Here is a 19,130-nt window from a genome sequence, read left to right on the forward strand (position 1 = left end):
GTCAGTGGGAGGAGGGTGCTAGTGCGGAGCACAAGCAGCAGGTGCAGGTGGACATGAGCTGTGCTGGGGATAGACCATATAAGTGGACGTGGGGTAGCCTCAGGCGTGTGGCTAGGCGTTTCGTGACACATACCTTCTCCAAAAGAAATCCTGTGATATGACACCTGCCAACGAGCCTTCTTTGGAGTAGCCCCCACACTCTGGGACACACTCCCAGAAAGGCTTTGCTTAACACAAGCTATCTCTACTTCAGGAAGGAGGTAAAAGCTTGGCTTTTCTCCCAAATCTTTTAAGGAAGAAGCAACTAACTAGTCACACACACAAGGACTAACACTAGCTGCACATACTGTAGCAGGACTTTCTTATCCATTCGTAATCTAGCTGACATTATTTCCATGCACCTTTTCTGACTCCATGAGCAGTACCTGTATGCAATATGTAAACCTCTTTGGTTGTACCACAGAAAGGCTGTATATCAAGAATCTAATAATAATCATAGTAATAATCATAATATCTAACCTCTGCTATTCTATCTTATCTGTTTATGTCTATTAGGATAGCTTATATCCTAAGCTGTCTATTAGGATATTTTATTGTGTTGACATTGTAACACACTAGCCATAGTGTTTACTGTTATTTTAATATTATTACTGTTGCAATTGTCTGTTGCTTATGTCTGGTTTATTATTGGGTGAATTACTTCAAAAAGTGGTAAATAAATTCTAATAAACAAATCAATGAATTAAATTGAACTGAGGAATCATATTCGCCCTAATACCACTCCCAGAACAAACAGTTTTTAAATATTCAGCTATGTGTCATTTTCTCGGTATATTCATAATGAGAGCAATTTACAAAATACATTTACTCAGGAAACTAGGCTATTTGAATACTACCCACCCTCCCTGCAAGTAAAAGTAATACTGCTGGTTCTTTTTTGTTTTGTTTCGATTGCAGCTCATTATTGCTGCCCCCTAGAAGCTAATATCCTAGGCCAGTGGTTCCCAAACCTAGTTCTGGAGGCACCCCAGCCAGTCAGGTTTTCAGGATATCCACAACGAATATCCATGAGGGATATTTGCATACTCTGCCTTCACTGCATGCAAATCTCTCTCCTGAATATCCATTGTGGATATCCTGAAAACATGGCTGGGGTGCCTCAAGGACCAGGTTTGGGAATCAGTGTCCTAGGCAACTGCTTAGTCAAGGGGAAGGCAAGCTCAGTCGGGTTTTCAGGATTTCCCCAATGAATATGCATGAGATCTGTTTTGCGATATCATGCATATTCATTGGGGAAATCCTCAAAACCTGACTGGGTTAAACTGGCCCTGTTCACAGGGCTGCAATAAATTGAATCCTTGCACAGGTTGCCTGGAGGCCCCATATCAGTAACAGGGGAAGACTATTTCTGTGATCCAATGAAAGGAGGTAGGAGGCTAATTCATGCTTGGACAGGAGTATCAAAAGTCAGAACTCATGCTGGCAAGGCCCCACCATTACATGAGAGTGAGGTATACAGGGAATGTTTACTGGTATGTATAAGGTAGGGAGAGGAAGTGGCCTAGTGGTTAAAGCAATGTACTAAGAAGCAGGAAAGCCAGGGTTCAAATTCTACCTCTGCCACCAACAACCCTTTTGATCTTGAGAAAGTCAATATCCCCTACAGCCTTAGGTACCTCCCATTCTATAGTTTGGCACCTATATTTATACACTGAGAGGGCATCTGTTATAGAGTACTAGCACACACATGTAAGTGCTAGCTGGGCACTAAAGCTTAACACATAAATGCAAGGGGACATACCCAGAATTTACACATAAAACTTACAGAATACCAGAAGTTACATGCTAAAGTGCCTGTTATTGACACGGCATAAGTGGGAGCACCTAAATGCAAGCATGTGGAGTGGAGGAGTAGCCTATTGGTTAGGGCAGCAGGTTTTGATCCTGGTGAACTGCGTTCAATTTTCACTGCAGCTCCTTGTGACTCTGGGCAAGTCACCTAACCCTCCATTACCCCCAGAAAGGCAGCATATCAAGTCCCTTTCTTCTGATTTGCACCAGTATTCTACAAAAGTACTTATGCATATAAGTGTTTTTAAAGAATATTGCAGAGCACACATGAATCTGGCACTTAATTTCTAGTGCCCAGTTATAGAATTGCCTCCTTAAACTGTAAGCTATTTGAGGCAGGGACATATTGAACCTGGATATTTATCACCACTGTTCAGTGCTGTGTATGTTCAGTGGTGCTCTAAAAATGATCTGCTCAATATAGAGTCAGTGTTTTCTTTAAAGAGCAGTTACCCAGCAAAAATAAATCCTATATTCAACACCAGTATCTGGACTGGAGCTAGAACTGAATATCTGGGCAGAGCAGCAGTCACTCACTGCCATATTCAGTCCACTCTTCAGACTGCTATCCGGTTAAAAAAAAGTTAGGACACCCTTTTTGCATAATTATCTGGTTAGCGGACTCAATATCACCATTAATCAGATAATTTGGCAGCTCCTCCTTAGCTTTGCCCAATACTATCTGGATTGCGCCAAGGCAGTTGTAAAGATATTCAGTGGCGCTATCCAGATAGTGCCACTGAACATCACTGGATAGCCACGGCTAAGGGAAGTAACTGGAAAACCGGATATTTCCCATTAGTATTGAGCCCAATAAGTATTATTATTATTTTAGATGAGTACATTCTACCAAGCCTCTGTAGTCTCCTACCAGCTATCCTGCACTCCCATCAACGAACTCCTCCTTTCTGATTCTCTTTTACAGTTATTATTCACACCGTAGGGCCCATTGCCAAAGGAGACCCCAGTGAGGGGCATGTTATGGACCTCACCAACTGCTACAAGAACAGCCTGAAGCTGGTCCAGGAAAATAAGATACGCACTGTGGTAAGCATGGATCATGGGTATAAGCTGAAGATAATCCTAGACTGCTAGCTACAAACAGAGTAAGCACAGCCCATAGGTACAGCCAGAAGCTAGTCCTGGAGAGCAAGATATGGCCCACAGTACCTGTATGGCCCCTGGCTATAGGTTGAAGCTGGTAGAGAAAATTATGGACTGCGAGAAGCATGAATATAGGGTAATGGCTCCTAGTGTCCCAGGGCTGTGAAAAGTGCTGAAAAATCTAGTCCTTTCCATATAGTGGACTGCTGTCTATGGAATCATGGAACACAAGAAGTTGGATTGAAGGAGGGGTGGAGGCAGTAGCTAGCTGGGAGCATGCATGTTTCTCCCTCTTTCTTCTTTATTCCCCTTTCCACCCTCTACCCTCTTGCCAATACTTCGTCTTGCCCCCTGCCTCACCAATCTCCTCTCTTAACCCACAACCACTGATCTACCATAGGGTCTGACCTACCCTGTAAGCTGTGTAGCAGTACATCCTGCATAGTTCAAAGCATGACTCCAGTTCTCAGCAGCAGAAGGGGACAATGTTTCCCTAGTCATCACCATTTTCTCTGCTGCCCCTGTTGCTCTGGATTATTGGTTATGGGTATCAAGAGAAAGGATCAGCCAAGATTGGGAGAGGTGTAACATGGATAAAAGGTAGAAAGGGGGAGAACCAGGGAGCAGAAGCTGGAGGGAGCAGGACCATAACTATAACAGGGATAACATTTTCCTCCCTGATCCTAACTTTTCTTCCTTGTCCTCCCTCTTGATTCAAACACCTCCCTCTATTTCCTTCTTCTTCCCACTATCTCCTCCACTAATCTCTGATTCTCTCTCCTCATCCCTTACTCTCCCTCTCTCTCCTCTTCTCGTCTCCAACATACCTTCCTCTCTCCTCCACTCTAAACCCCCCCCAATAATACTCATATAAGTGGAAAATCTCCTTATTTTATTATGTAGAAAAAACTGACATTATTTTATATGTAAAGTAATATTTATATATTCAAGAATTGCCACAGAAAGTTTTGAAACTTTGCTGCAGAAGTTTCTCATTCTCATCACTATATTCCTTGAGTTGCAACAGGAGACTGGTAACTGTGCCCAGGGAATAGGCTAAAGGTGGTCTTCGATAACAGGTTATGAAATGTGATAAGCATGGGAAAATGAGTACAGCCTGAATCTGGTCCTTTCATGCTGATCTCATTTTCAGTATTCTTCTTGCTAAAGAGGTAAAGCGAGATCATGAGACTTTTTTTTAGGTATGTTATGAAGAAGAGAAAGACCAGTGGCGGAACAGAATTGTAAAACTGAAAGGCACTGAAGAACCTTGTATGGAGAATAATCAGGATAAGGCATAAATACTAAACAAATTCTTCTGTTTGCTGTTCACGGAAGAAGATACTGGAGAAGGACTACTCATGGCTGGTAAAGGTACATATAGGAATGAAGTAGATACCTCACCATTCACGAGACATTTGTTTATGAGGAACTTGCAAAACTGAAAGTGGACAAAGTCATGTTGCTGGATAAGATATATCCCAGGATACTAAGAGAGCTCATGGATGTCCTGGTGGGTCCATTGAGGAATGTGCTTAATACAGTGCTTCCCAATCTTCAGGTCACATACCCAAATGGAGTTACAAAATCTGCATATGAGGTCGCAACCATGTAAGGAAAAAACAGCCAGGACATCAATCTGCACAGGAATGCTATAACTAGGCCTGTGTGGCGAAGGATCACAGCAGCGATACTGATGCAATATGAGGGCCTGGAGCAGTGGCACAGAGAACAAAGTAGGGCTGGGGGCTGCAGAGCTGCCAAGTTACCTGTTCTAGGAGGGAGACCCTTTGGCCAGTCCTGGACTTCTGTCAAACTCATCCTGGTGCATTGTCAGGCTTATTTTCGAAAGAGAAGGGCGCCCATCTTTTGACACAAATTGGGAGATGGGCGTCCTTCTCCCAGGTTCGCCCAAATCGGCATAATCGAAAGCCAATTTTGGGCGTCCTGAACTGCTTTCCATCGCGGGGACGACCAAAGTTCACGGGGGCGTGTTGGAAGCATAGCGAAGGCAGGAGTGGGGCGTGCTTAACACATGGGTGTCCTCGGCCGATAATGGAAAAAAGAAGGGCGTTCCTGATGAGCACTTGGGCGACTTTACTTGGTCCATTTTTTCTTGCGACCAAGCCTCAAAAAGGTGCCCGAACTGACCAGATGACCACCGGAGGGAATCAGGGATGACCTCCCCTTACTCCCCCAGTGGTCAGCAACCCCCTCCCACCCTAAAAAAAACTTTAAAAATATTTTTTTGCCAGCCTCTATGCCAGCCTCAAATGTCATACTCAGGTCCCTCGCAGCAGTATGCAGGTCTCTGGAGCAGTTATGTGGGTGCAGTGCACTTCAGGCAGGCGAACCCAGGCCCATCCACCCCTACCTGTTACACTTGTGGTGGTAAATGTGAGCCCTTCAAAACCCACCAGAAACCCACACCCACATCTAGTGCCCCGCTTCACCCCTAAGGGCTGTGGTACTAGTGTACAGTTGTGGGTAGTGGGTTTTGGGGGGCTCAGTAAACAAGGTAAGGGAGCTATGTACTTGGGAGCAATTTGTGAAGTCCACTGCACTGCCCTCTAGGGTGCCTGGTTGGTGTCCTAGCATGTGAGGGGGACCAGTGCACTACGAATGCTGGCGCCTACCACGACCAAATGGCTGGGATTTGGTCGTTTCTGAGATGGGCGTCCTCGGTTTCCATTATCGCCGAAAATCAGAAACGACCAAGTCTAAGGATGACCATCTCTAAGGTCAACCTAAATTTCAGGATTTGGGCATTCCTGACCGTATTATCGAAACGAAAGATGGACGCCCATCTTGTTTCGATAATATGGGTTTCCCCACCCCATCAAGGGGGCCGTCCTGCGAGGACGTCCCCAGGCAAACTTGGGCGTCCCTTTCGATTATGCCTTTCCATGTGACCTACAGCACTGATTTCAATGGATAGAATCATGAACTATAAATACTACACCACTTTGGGATGTACGTTTAAAACCAGGAATGGCCAAAAAGTCTCCCTCTTGGAATGGGTAACTTTGCAGCTCTGGAGTTGCATTCTCCTTTTCCCTGTTAAAATGGAGTCACAGCCTCGTAAAGATCTGAAAGCACTGGTTTGATTGATCCTTGGAGATGATGGAGATTCTGCTCTGTGTAAAGAATGCCTACACCCACAAACAATTACATCTCAGTCAAGGGAAGTATCTGAGATTTTGAGTTGGGAAACACCACTACTATTATCATCAACTACCCTTTGGCCTTGAATCAGTAGTACCACAAGGTTGCCCCTAGAGGTCGCAGCAGCCATTTTCCAGATGCAGGCAAAAGAGGCAGGAGTGAGTGGGGTTTACTTCTGCCCCATTCACCCCCAATGTACCACCAAGGACTTTCGGTAGGCCCGGGAGGAGGGTGGTATTTCCTTATGTAAATTGTTTATATGTTTCTATTATATTAATTTAAGTGCTTTATATATTGTTTTTTTTTATTTGTATTCACACAATTACATCCCTGATGAAGATTATTCAAAATCTGGCCAAGTTGGGTGTTATGTATGTTTTATGCAATAAATATTTGAAATTGTTTCCTATTTTTGTGTGTGACATCTGGATGCCCAAGTTTGTCCATAACCAGAACATTCTACAATATTTCTGTAACCTTGGCACAAATCAGTGGGACATTGCTGTAAGGTCTTTCAGAGGAAGGAAGTCACAGGTTGGATCCCCCTGTTTTCCCTTTTTTTTTCAGGCTAATCACAGAGATGATCAGGTGAAGAATTTCTCTATTCCCCAGTTCACAAGCACGGGAAGCAGCATTACATGGCTGGGGGAGAGATGCTGTGTGGCATATTTTTCCTAAAACTTGAGCACAGTGTTAAAACCAAAACAGTCATTCTGTAATTAAAGTTTTGGGTACTTGTAGTCCTCCGTCCAGCAGTAGCAGAAAGAAGTCAAAATACAGCACAGGGCTATGGTCCATAAGGGTCTAAGAGCACAGGGCCATGAATAAATAATCGTCAGAAAATCTGAAGTTTCCTTTTCTTTCTTAGGCCTTTCCCTGTATCTCCACTGGAGTCTATGGTGAGTACAAGAGATGCTGCCCGCTAAAACACACTTTAGTATAGAAAATATCAAGAATATCTTCCAATAATAAACAAATACTTCTTTCATTCTCAGCTAGATGAAATCAGTGTGATTGAGGCCCTGATTTCATTATTCATCAATAAATGAAAAGTTTATGGGCAAGTCATTAGCATACAAAATCTTTCATCAAAAGCATCATGAATTGCCTCAATCAGAGTGGGGTCTGTTTGGTTTATATAACAGTACTGGACAGTCAGAGCTTCTCAGTGATAGGTGATGCATGCCAAAGAGTATTTCTGCCTTTTTCCTCTCTTGAACATACAAGGGGTACTTGTGATTGGACTGGCCACCATCAGAGACTAGATGGCAAGTTCGATTGACATTGATCTCACATGGCTTATATTATGTTCTTAAGTCCTTGAGATGATCGGTGCAGGTTGGATAGGAGCAAATGGAAATGTGACATCATCACAGAGGGTGGTGACTGTAGCACAAAAAAGTAATATCACTAAGTACAGTGACACCACAGGGTGGTTATGTTATTATATAAGGGGATAGTGGCATGACATGTAGAGGGTGATTAAGCTTTCTTTGCATATAAAACAGAAATTTACTTGAAGTAGGAAGTGCTTGTAAAATTTCCTGGGAGTATACCCACAAAAGTACATACTACCTAAGTAGGAGAGTGTACCATTACATGGTATACACAGGCATTCTCAGTGACGGAGGTTGGGTGGAGCTCAGGTGATGTTGTGAGATATATGTGTATGTTATAAAATATAAAAAAAAATACTGTCTCACTAGATATTAATAGTATTAAATTCATGGGACTTGGAACGTCAGAGGTGCATAATAACATAGTAAATGATAGTTTATAAAGACTTGCATGGTTCATCCAGTCTTCCCAACAAGATAAACTCCTAGTATATGATATGATAATATATGGATACTTGATCTTGAGTTGTCCTTGCCATTTTCAGGGCATAGACCTTAGAAGTCTGCCATTCACTGGCTTAATTTTCAATTACTGGAGTTACCGTTGAAATCTGCTCTAACCCAACCATATCAATCTAGTCATAATCGGGACACAGACCATAGAAATGTATATATATATATGCATGAACCCTGCAACACAACGAAACCAAAGCTCATAATAGACATAAAATAACTCTTCCTCTCCACAATTCCCTAATGTGTCTGTTACACATGAACCTTATTCTACCACAATATCACTTTGTATTTGTTCACATCAGAGTTGGCGAACGCGTTTACGGTACGGTATGAGCCTGCAAATAGGTGGGAAAATTTGAGATACAAATGTAACAAATAAATAAATTATATATATATATATATATATATATATATATATATATATATATATATATATATATATATATATATATATATATATATTTCTCCGAAGACAAGCAGGCTGCTTGTTCTCACTGATGGGTGACGTCCACGGCAGCCCCCTCCAATCGGAAACTTCACTAGCAAAGGCCTTTGCTAGTCCTCGCGCGCCGATGCGCACCGCGCATGCACGGCCATCTTCCCGCCCAAACTGGCTCGTGTTCGTCAGTCTTCTTTTGTCCGTGCTCGGGACGGTCGTGTTTTGCGCCGTTTCATGCCCCTCTAGTTGACCTCGTGCGTCTTCACGATTTTCGCTAAAAAAAAAAGAAGGACCTTTACGGTCTTTACCCCTTTCCCGTGCTTCCAGCTTTTGCCCCACGTAAGTTTCCTTTCGCTTTCGGGACCGGCCTTTTTGGCCTTGGTACGGGTTTTTTCTCTCTTCTTTTTGGTGCCTTCGTCATCATCGCGAATTTTGATTTCGCCTGCGTGATTTTTCCGCCCATGTCATCGTTCCAGCGGCTTCAAGAAGTGCACCCAGTGCGCCCGGGTAATCTCGCTCACTGATAGGCACGCGTCGTATCTTCAGTGTCTCGGGGCTGGGCACCGGCCGCAGGCCTGTAGTCTTTGCGCTATTTTGAAAAAGCGGACTCAGGTAGCGAGTTTGGCCCAGTGGAACGCATTGTTCTTGGGCTCTTCGACGACAACAGCACAGGACGCACCGAGCGCATCGGCGTCGACAGCATCGAAGTCATCGACCTCGGCATCGACTGCATCGAGGATCCGACCTCCTGCATCGTCGGTACCGAGGCATCGAAAGGCTGCGTCGACGTCGGTGGTACCGAGGCCTCCGCTGTTGCTGATGTCGTCGGACGGTGGTGCTTCGTCTGGAGTGCAGGTGAGGGCTGTCCATTCCCCTGCTGGTGGCGGTGAGCCTTCGGGTGGGTCTCCCCCTACCCTGAGGGCTCCTGCGGTACAGCCCCCCCGAGATTGACCTTCTTCGGCCTTGGCCCCGAGGAAGCGATGGTTGGATTCTACGTCCTCCTCGTCGGTACCGGGAAGCTCCGGTGACATGCTTCGCTTGAAGAAGTCAAAGAAGCATCGTCACCGGTCTCCTTCCCGTCTCGGTACCGAGAGCTCTGGGTCGCCGAGGCAGTTGGCACCCAGTAGGCATCGGCACCGGGAGGACCGCTCACCCTCTGTTCAGGAGGTGTCGATGCGCTCCCCCTTGGACAGCCCGGAACCGCCTCCACGCCCGGAACAGACTCTGACCTCGACACCTGCATCGGCTTCCCAGTCTTTCTCCATAGCCGCTCTGCATGAGAGTCTCCGGGCCGTTCTTCCAGAGGTTCTGGGAGAGCTGTTGCGCCTTTCTCTGGTACCAGGGGTGCTTGCGCCACCAGTACCGTCGAGTGAGGCGACGGCGGGCCCCTTGCCCGAGGTGAGGTCCCCGGTACCGGTACCGCTTGCGGTACCGGCTACGGCCGCCTCCCAGGCGGACTCCCCGACAACGTCGGCGGAGGGAGCTTCGCCGGTGCTGGCGAGGGAGTCCACCTCTCGACGCTCCTACCGTGGCCATGTTTCCACGGAGTCGAGTCGGGCACGGCTTCAGACGCAGGTTCGTGAACTTGTGTTTGATACCGATGGTGAGGCCTCGTGGGAGGAGGAGGAGGACATCAGATATTTCTCTGACGAGGAGTCTGATGGCCTTCCTTCTGATCCCACTCCCTCTCCTGAAAGGCAGCTTTCTCCTCCCGAGAGTCTGTCTTTCGCGGCCTTTGTCCGGGAGATGTCTACGGCCATCCCCTTCCCGGTGATTGTGGAGGATGAGCCCAGGGCTGAAATGTTTGAGCTCTTGGACTACCCTTCTCCACCTAAGGAAGCGTCCACAGTACCCATGCATCATGTCCTAAAAAAGACATTGCTGACGAACTGGACCAAGCCTCTAACTAATCCCCACATTCCCAAGAAGATAGAATCCCAGTATCGGATCCATGGGGACCCAGAGCTGATGCGCACTCAGTTGCCTCACGACTCTGGTGTGGTGGATCTGGCCCTAAAGAAGGCTAAGAGTTCTAGAGAGCATGCTTCGGCGCCCCCGGGCAAAGACTCCAGAACCTTAGACTCCTTTGGGAGGAAGGCCTATCATTCCTCTATGCTCGTGGCCAAAATCCAGTCTTACCAGCTCTACACGAGCATCCATATGTGGAACAATGTGCGGCAGTTGGCGGGCTTGGTGGACAAGCTCCCTCCTGAGCAAGCCAAGCTGTTTCAGGAGGTGGTCAGGCAGCTGAAGACGTGCAGAAAATTCCTGGCCAGAGGGGTATATGATACCTTTGATGTTGCATCCAGGGCCGCTGCTCAAGGTGTGGTGATGCGCAGACTCTCATGGCTGCGTGCCTCTGACCTGGAGAATAGGATCCAGCAGCGGATTGCGGACTCTCCTTGCCGAGTGGACAACATTTTTGGAGAAAAAGTCGAACAGGTGGTAGAACAGCTCCACCAGCGGGATACCGCTTTCGACAAGTTCTCCCGCCGGCAGCCTTCAGCATCTACCTCTTCAGGTAGACGTTTTTATGGGGGAAGGAGGGCTGTTCCCTACTCTTCTGGTAAGCGTAGGTACAATCCTCCCTCTCGACAGCCTGCGGCCCAGGCTAAGCCCCAGCGCGCTCGCTCTCATCAGCAGCATGCGCCTCAGCAAGGCCCCACGGCTCCCCAGCAAAAGCAGGGAACGAGCTTTTGACTGGCTCCAGCAGAGCATAGCCGACATCAACGTGTCCGTGCCGGGCGATCTGCCAGTCGGGGGGAGGTTGAAAGCTTTTCACCAAAGGTGGCCTCTTATAACCTCCGACCGGTGGGTTCTTCAAATAGTCCGGCACGGATACACCCTCAATTTGGCCTCGAAGCCTCCAAATTGCCCACCGGGAGCTCAGTCCTACAGCTTCCAGCTCAAGCAGGTACTTGCAGAGGAACTCTCCGTCCTTCTCAGCGCCAATGCGGTCGAGCCCGTGCCATCCGGGCAAGAAGGGCTGGGATTCTATTCCAGGTACTTCCTTGTGGAAAAGAAAACAGGGGGGATGCGTCCCATCCTAGACCTAAGGGCCCTGAACAAATATCTGGTCAAGGAAAAGTTCAGGATGCTTTCCCTGGGCACCCTTCTTCCCATGATTCAGGAAAACGATTGGCTATGCTCTCTGGACTTAAAGGACGCTTACACGCACATCCCGATACTGCCAGCTCACAGGCATTATCTGCGATTTCAGCTGGGCACACGTCACTTCCAGTACTGTGTGCTACCCTTTGGGCTCGCCTCTGTGCCCAGAGTGTTCACGAAGTGCCTGGCTGTAGTAGCAGCGGCGCTTCGCAGGCTGGGAGTGCACGTGTTCCCCTATCTCGACGATTGGCTGGTGAAGAACACATCCGAGGCAGGAGCTCTACAGTCCATGCAGATGACTATTCGCCTCCTGGAGCTACTGGGGTTTGTGATAAATTATCCAAAGTCCCACCTTCTCCCAGTACCAAGACTCGAATTCATAGGAGCTCTGCTGGATTCTCGGACGGCTCGTGCCTATCTCCCAGAGACGAGAGCCAACAACTTGTTGTCCCTTGTCTCTCGGGTGCGAGCGTCCCAGCAGATCACAGCTCGGCAGATGTTGAGATTGCTGGGCCACATGGCCTCCACAGTTCATGTGACTCCCATGGCCCGTCTTCACATGCGATCTGCTCAATGGACCCTAGCTTCCCAGTGGTTTCAGGCTGCTGGGGATCTAGAGGACGTGATCCACCTGTCCACGAGTTTTCTCAAATCCCTGCAGTGGTGGACGATTTTGTCAAATTTGACTTTGGGACGTCCTTTCCAAATTCCTCAGCCACAAAAAGTGCTGACTACGGATGCGTCTCTCCTGGGGTGGGGAGCTCATGTCGATGGGCTTCACACCCAGGGAAGCTGGTCCCTCCAGGAACAAGGTCTACAGATCAATCTCCTGGAGTTGCGAGCGGTCTGGAACGCTCTGAAGGCTTTCAGAGATCAGCTGTCCCACCAAATTATCCAAATTCAGACAGACAACCAGGTTGCCATGTATTACATCAACAAGCAGGGGGGCACCGGATCTCGCCCCCTGTGTCAGGAGGCCGACAGCATGTGGCTGTGGGCTCGCCGTTACGGCATGCTGCTCCAAGCCACATATCTGGCAGGCGTAAACAACAGTCTGGCCGACAGGTTGAGCAGAATTATGCAACCTCACGAGTGGTCGCTCAACTCCAGAGTAGTGCGCCGGATCTTCCAGGTGTGGGGCACCCCCTTGGTAGATCTCTTTGCATCTCGAGCCAACCACAAGGTCCCTCAGTTCTGTTCCAGACTTCAGGCCCACGGCTGACTGGCATCGGATGCCTTCCTCCTGGATTAGGGGGAAGGCCTGCTGTATGCTTATCCTCCCATACCTCTGGTGGGGAAGACTTTGTTGAAACTCAAGCAAGACCGAGGCACCATGATTCTGATTGCTCCATTTTGGCCGCGTCAGATCTGGTTCCCTCTTCTTCTGGAGTTGTCCTCCGAAGAACTGTGGAGATTGGAGTGTTTTCTGACCCTCATCACCCAGAACGAAGGGGCGCTTCTGCATCACAACCTCCAGTCTCTGGCTCTCACGGCCTGGATGTTGAGAGCGTAGACTTTGCCTCTTTGGGTCTGTCGGAGGGTGTCTCCCGTGTCTTGCTTGCTTCCAGAAAAGATTCCACTAAGAGGAGTTACTTCTTTTTATGGAGGAGGTTTGCCGTCTGGTGTGACAGCAAGGCCTTAGATCCTCGCTCCTGTCCTACGCAGACCCTGCTTGAATACCTTCTGCACTTGTCTGAGTCTGGTCTCAAGACCAACTCTGTAAGGGTTCATCTTAGCGCAATCAGTGCATACCATTACTGTGTTGGAAGGTAAGCCGATCTCAGGACAGCCTTAGTTGTTCGCTTCATGAGAGGTTTGCTTTTGTCAAAGCCCCGCGTCAAGCCTCCTACAGTTTCATGGGATCTCAATGTCGTTCTCACCCAGCTGATGAAACCTCCTTTTGAGCCACTGAATTCCTGCCATCTGAAGTACTTGACCTGGAAGGTCATTTTCTTGGTGGCAGTTACTTCAGCTCGTAGAGTCAGTGAGCTTCAGGCCCTGGTAGCTCATGCTCCTTATACCAAATTTCATCACAATAGAGTAGTCCTCCGCACTCACCCTTTTGCCGAAGGTAGTGTCGGAGTTCCATCTGAACCAGTCAATTGTCTTGCCAATATTTTTTCCCCGTCCTCATTCCTGCCCTGCTGAACGTCAGCTGCACACATTGGACTGCAAAAGAGCATTGGCCTTCTATCTGGAGCGGACACAGCCCAACAGACAGTCCGCCCAAATGTTTGTTTCTTTTGATCCCAACAGGAGGGGAGTGGCTGTGGGGAAACGCACCATATCCAATTGGCTAGCAGATTGCATTTTCTTCACTTACGCCCAGGCTGGGCTGGCTCTTGAGGGTCATGTCACGGCTCACAATGTTAGAGCCATGGCAGCATCAGTGGCCCACTTGAAGTCAGCCACTATTGAAGAGATCTGCAAAGCTGCGACGTGGTCATCTGTCCACACATTCTCATCTCATTACTGCCTGCAGCAAGATACCCGACGCGACAGTCGGTTCGGGCAGTCAGTGCTTCAGAATCTGTTCGGGGTTTAGAATCCAACTCCATCCCCTTAGGCCCATGTTTATTCTGTTCCAGGCTACACTCTCAGTTAGTTGGATAAGTTGTTAGGTCAATCTCAGTTATGTCCTCGCCGTTGCGAGGCCCAATTGACCATGTTTGTTGTTTTGAGTGAGCCTGGGGGCTAGGGATACCACATCAGTGAGAACAAGCAGCCTGCTTGTCCTCGGAGAAAGCAAATGCTACATACCTGTAGAAGGTATTCTCCGAGGACAGCAAGCTGATTGTTCTCACAAACCCGCCCGCCTCCCCTTTGGAGTTGTGTCTTCCCTTGTCTTTGTCTTGCTACATACGGGACTGACGAACACGAGCCGGTTCGGGCGGTAAGACGGTCGCGCATGCGTGGTGCGCATCGGCGTGCGAGGACTAGCAAAGGCCTTTGCTAGTGAAGTTTCCGATTGGAGGGGGCTGCTGTAGACGTCACCCATCAGTGAGAACAATCAGCCTGCTGTCCTCGGAGAATACCTTCTACAGGTATGTAGCATTCGCTATATATATATATATATATATATAATTCCTGCAAAAAACTTTAAAAACATCCGACATGAATCCATGTTTCACCCCAAGCTGCATCAAAGGTTACAGTCTCCTATAGATAAAACAAAATACACCATTAGAATCACAAAAGTCTTTAAAAAAATAAGATAAAGAGACATGCTAGACTTCTTCCAATATACCAGTTGTTCTCATCATGGTCACTTCCTCTATGGCTTATTCACAATGGCAAGAGTGCCTTTTCATTATTTCAAAGTTAGTCACATGAACAGCAAGTGCCAATCATAGAAGCAGGCTAGATCAATGTTGTCCAGTCTAGTTCTAAATTAAGGCCATTAGAGATCACATAAAAGCAATGTCACTCTAGATAATATAAACATTTTTCTATATTACCACCCTCCCATTCAACCTTAATTTGGTCAATAATTCTCCATCATATATCTGATAGACCATGTTTTTCTCTCTTGCCAATGTCATACCAAGGATACCTGAATATTCCTGTCAAGATTCTTGATTTATGTTTATTCAAATGTAGGTGTACTGGACAGGGCCAAGGTCACAAGAACATAATGTATAAACGGCATGTGATGATACACAAGATGATATTCAGTCTGAGAATCCACCCAATTTGGTCTGTCTATTATAATCTGATACCACTGACAATGACCACACTCACCCCTGACGTCTATAAAAAGCGCTAGAATTTGTGTGCACGCAATTTAATTGAACAAGCTAATTAGCGCCAATCATTGGCTTGTTAGCAAGCAATTATTGGCACTAATTAGAATTAATTAAAATGTATGCACCTAAATTGTACATGCAAGTCAAAAAAGGGGACATAGAAATGGGAGGGTCTTGAGCGGATCAGGGGCATTCCTTTAAGTTACGTGAATAGTTATAGAATAAGGGCATCTGGGCCTAAATTTACACATGGCATTTACACCATATTTAATTGGTGCAAACAGCCACACCTAAAATTAGGTATGATTCCTTGGTGTAAGTGCTATTCTGTAAACCACACCTAACTTTAGGTGTGTTTTATAGAATTGCACTTTATTTAGTGCCAAATGTTTCTGTGCCATATTTAGAATTTAGTCCTTAGTGCAAGTTCCCATTTTTAAATGATTTTTTTTTTTTTTTACATTTGTACCCCATGCTTTCCCACTCATGGCAGGCTCAATGTGGCAGGCAATGAGTGTTAAGTGACTTGCCCAGAGCCACAAGGAGCTGCCTGTGCTGGGAATCGAACTCAGTTCCCCAGGACCAAAGTCCACCACCCTAACCACTAGGCCACTCCTCCACTCCACTTGATCAGGAGCAACAATGGATTTATACACTTAGCATTGTGATCCCTATTTAGAACTAGACTTTGGGCACCTAAAAGTGGCAGGGAAAGTGTATTAACTTACTGTATGTGCATAAGTGGGAGACATGCCTATGTATGCCCCCTTGCAATTATGCCACTTACACACACCATCACAGAATGGCACTGAGCTAGCACCTTCGTTCAAGTGTTAAAATTCTTTAAGCTTCCACACATAAGGAGTATGTAAATGCAGACACCCTATTATAAAATTGCCCCTTTTGTTTCTGTACAGGAAACAAGAAGTGGAGTCCACAATAAGAATAGAAACTGAATATTCTTTATTGTCAACATCAATTGTATGACCCGACATAGCTGTGTTTTGCTTATATAGAGTGTCAGTATGTAAAAGTGTTCAATTCAAATTCAACATGCCATACACTAGTGAAGAAACCTTTTACATATTGTCCCTCTATATAGGAGCATTTAGAATTGTGGACCAGCATTTTTTGGCATCTACTATTAAGAGACCCCTGATGCAGGCATATGCTTATGCTGAAACACAGCTGTGTTGGATCATACAATTGATGCTGACAATAAAGAATATTCGGTTTCTAATCTTATTGTGTACTCCACTTTTTGTTTCCTGTTTGGATTGATTCAGTGACATCAAAGGCTTGTCCCATTTTTTTCTGGACACCGTGTAGAAGGTGAAAGTGATTAACCAATCACTTTCACCTTCTACACTGTGTCCAGAAAAAATGGGACAAGTCTTTGACGCCACTGAGCTGTTGGCTGAATGAGTTCTGGAGTTTCATTAATTAAGAGCTCCACTATTTTGCGAGCTCGATGTGCTGGAGCTCCATCCTGTTGAAAAATAAAATACTATGAAATGTCTCACATTTTAGGCAGACGTTTCTGCTGCAGTAGAACCTTTTTGGGTTATTTGGTAAAAAAGTTGGGGGTCCCTTTTTTCTGAACACCGTCTAGTGTGAATAACCTGCAAAAGTAAGATATCTGCTTTCTTCTGATTCTTCTCTTCACTAAAGCCACCCCCTTGCTCATCTCTGTGCACTAGGTGAGGTAAAGAGACCCACCTAGTCCCAACCTTTTACTCCATGATGTGCATAAATTGTCTTCCCCTCTGATCCCTCAGGTTATCCTGCTGATGCAGCTGCGGACGTGGCTTTGAGCACCATCAGACTCTGGCTGCAGGATAATAAGGAGAAGGTAAAGATTTATGTATATTTATTTATTAGGATTTATTTACCACCTTTTTGAAGGAATTTACTCAAGGTGGTGTATAACAAGAATAAGTCAAACGTAGGTAATAGATATTTAGAGCAGTAAAAATATTCAAATGACAGTACAAGGTATGGCATTGAGGGGCATAATCGAACGGCGCCGGCCAAATTGATGGCTGGCCATCATCGAGGCCGGCTCCGCGAAGGGGCGGAACCAAGCGTATTTTGGATATAAGTTTGGCGCCGGCCAAATTGCTCGCCGGGGTTAGATGAGATTGCCGACTCCGATTTTCAGCGATAATGGAAACTGGAGCAGGCCATCTCAAAGGCGAAATGTAAGGCATTTGGGCGTGGGAGGAGCCAGCATTTCTAGTGCACTGGCCCCCCTGACATGCCAGGACACCAACCTGGCACCCTAGGGGGCACTTTTAAAAAATGTAAAAAATAAAACAATTAGCTTCTAGCTGCATAGCACCCTTCCCTTGGGTGCTGAGCCCTCCCAAATCCCCCCAAAACCCACTGGCCACAACTCTACAGCATTACCATAGCCCTAAGGGCTGAAGGGGGGCACCTACATGTGGGTACAGTGGGTTTTGGGGGGTTTTGGAGGGCTCCCATTTACCACCACAAGTGGAACAGGTAGGCGGGGATGGGCCTGGGTCCTCCTGCCTGAAGTGCACTGCACCCACTACAAACTGCTCCAGGGACCTGCATATTGCTGTCAAGGAGCTGGGTATGACATTTGAGGCTGGCATATAAGCTGGTAAAAAAAGTTTTTTAAGTTGATGTTTGAGGGTGGAAGGGGGTTAGTGACCACTGGGGGAGTCATGGGAGGTCATCCCCGGTTCCCTCCAGTGGTCATCTGGTCAGTTGGGGCCCTTTTTAGGGACTTGGACCTGAAAAAAAAGGGTCCAAATAAAGCGGACGAAATTCTCGTGACGGCCGGCTTTCTTTTTTCCATTATCGGGTGAAGCCAGTCATCTCAATGCACGCCCCCCGTCCTGCCCCGCCCCGCCTTCACTACCATGCCAACACATCCCCTTTGAACTTTCGCCGGGCCCGCAACGCAGTTGAAGCCGCCCAAAATCGGCTTTTGATTATGCCAATTTGGCCGGATTCAGGAGATCGACACCCATCTCCCAATTTGTGTCGGAAAATGGGCGGCGATCTCTTTCGAAAATAAGCTGGATAGTATGCTAAATTCCAGTGTCAACACAGAATGAAATAAAACATTTCAATAGACAGCATGAAGTGTAAGCAAAGATGGAATATATAAAGACAGAGTAACAGAGTTAGAATACAAGGGAACTAATTTAAAGAATGTTGCATGTGAAGTCAGAAAGGTGCTTCAATATTATATCGGCTAGGGTAGGAGTGGATAAACATGTCCTGCTGCTGTATTATGCAGACATAGGGAAATGCTTGTGTGTATGCCTCTGTTTTCCATGTGTCTTTCCTTCCTTGGCCAAGTCCCCTGTTCCTATGTCTTTGTCTCTCCACTTTCTTCCCCCCCCCCCCTCCAGTGACTGTGTGTTTCTCTTCTCACCCCTGCCCAGTGCCTGTGCATCTACCTCTACATCTCCCTCCCTCCCTCCACCCTACTTCATATCTGTATTTCTTTCCCACACATATTGGCATGTGTTCCCCTCACTGCTCCCACATCTGTATCTATGTGGATGTCTCTCCTCTCTCCTTCTCCCTTCCCACTAGGTGTTTCTCTGCCCCTATCGCTGTCTCTTTCTGTGTCTATCCCAGTGTCTGTACCGGTGTCTCTCCCCTCACTGTATCTGTACCTATTTCTCCCCTTCCTATCCCCATGTCTGTGGGTGTAGCTGGTAGGGACCATATTGAGCTATAGATGCACGCTAAACAACTTGTCCACCAGCACCTCAACTGCTTTACCACCACCAATGAAATGAGATGGTGGGCTGGAAGCAATTTTTGTGCCCCTCTATATTTGCACCCTGGGCAGCCGCACCACTCACACAGTCCTTG

At 46.8% G+C, this 19,130-nt stretch overlaps 1 protein-coding gene across 1 annotated transcript in view; it reads left to right on the plus strand.

The window, feature by feature from the left end:
* MACROD1 (mono-ADP ribosylhydrolase 1) overlaps positions 1-19,130 on the plus strand; it is a gene marked incomplete in the record, with an annotated part of 1,234,860 nt that overhangs the window by 1,132,129 nt on the left and 83,601 nt on the right. Inside the window, 3 exon segments of the mRNA XM_030218128.1 lie at positions 2,777-2,898; positions 6,989-7,019; positions 17,048-17,121. Of these exon segments, the coding sequence (XP_030073988.1) occupies positions 2,777-2,898; positions 6,989-7,019; positions 17,048-17,121 (227 nt within the window).

The sequence above is a fragment of the Microcaecilia unicolor genome, chromosome 11 (assembly GCF_901765095.1).
Source record: "Microcaecilia unicolor chromosome 11, aMicUni1.1, whole genome shotgun sequence".
Classification (NCBI taxonomy): domain Eukaryota; kingdom Metazoa; phylum Chordata; class Amphibia; order Gymnophiona; family Siphonopidae; genus Microcaecilia; species Microcaecilia unicolor.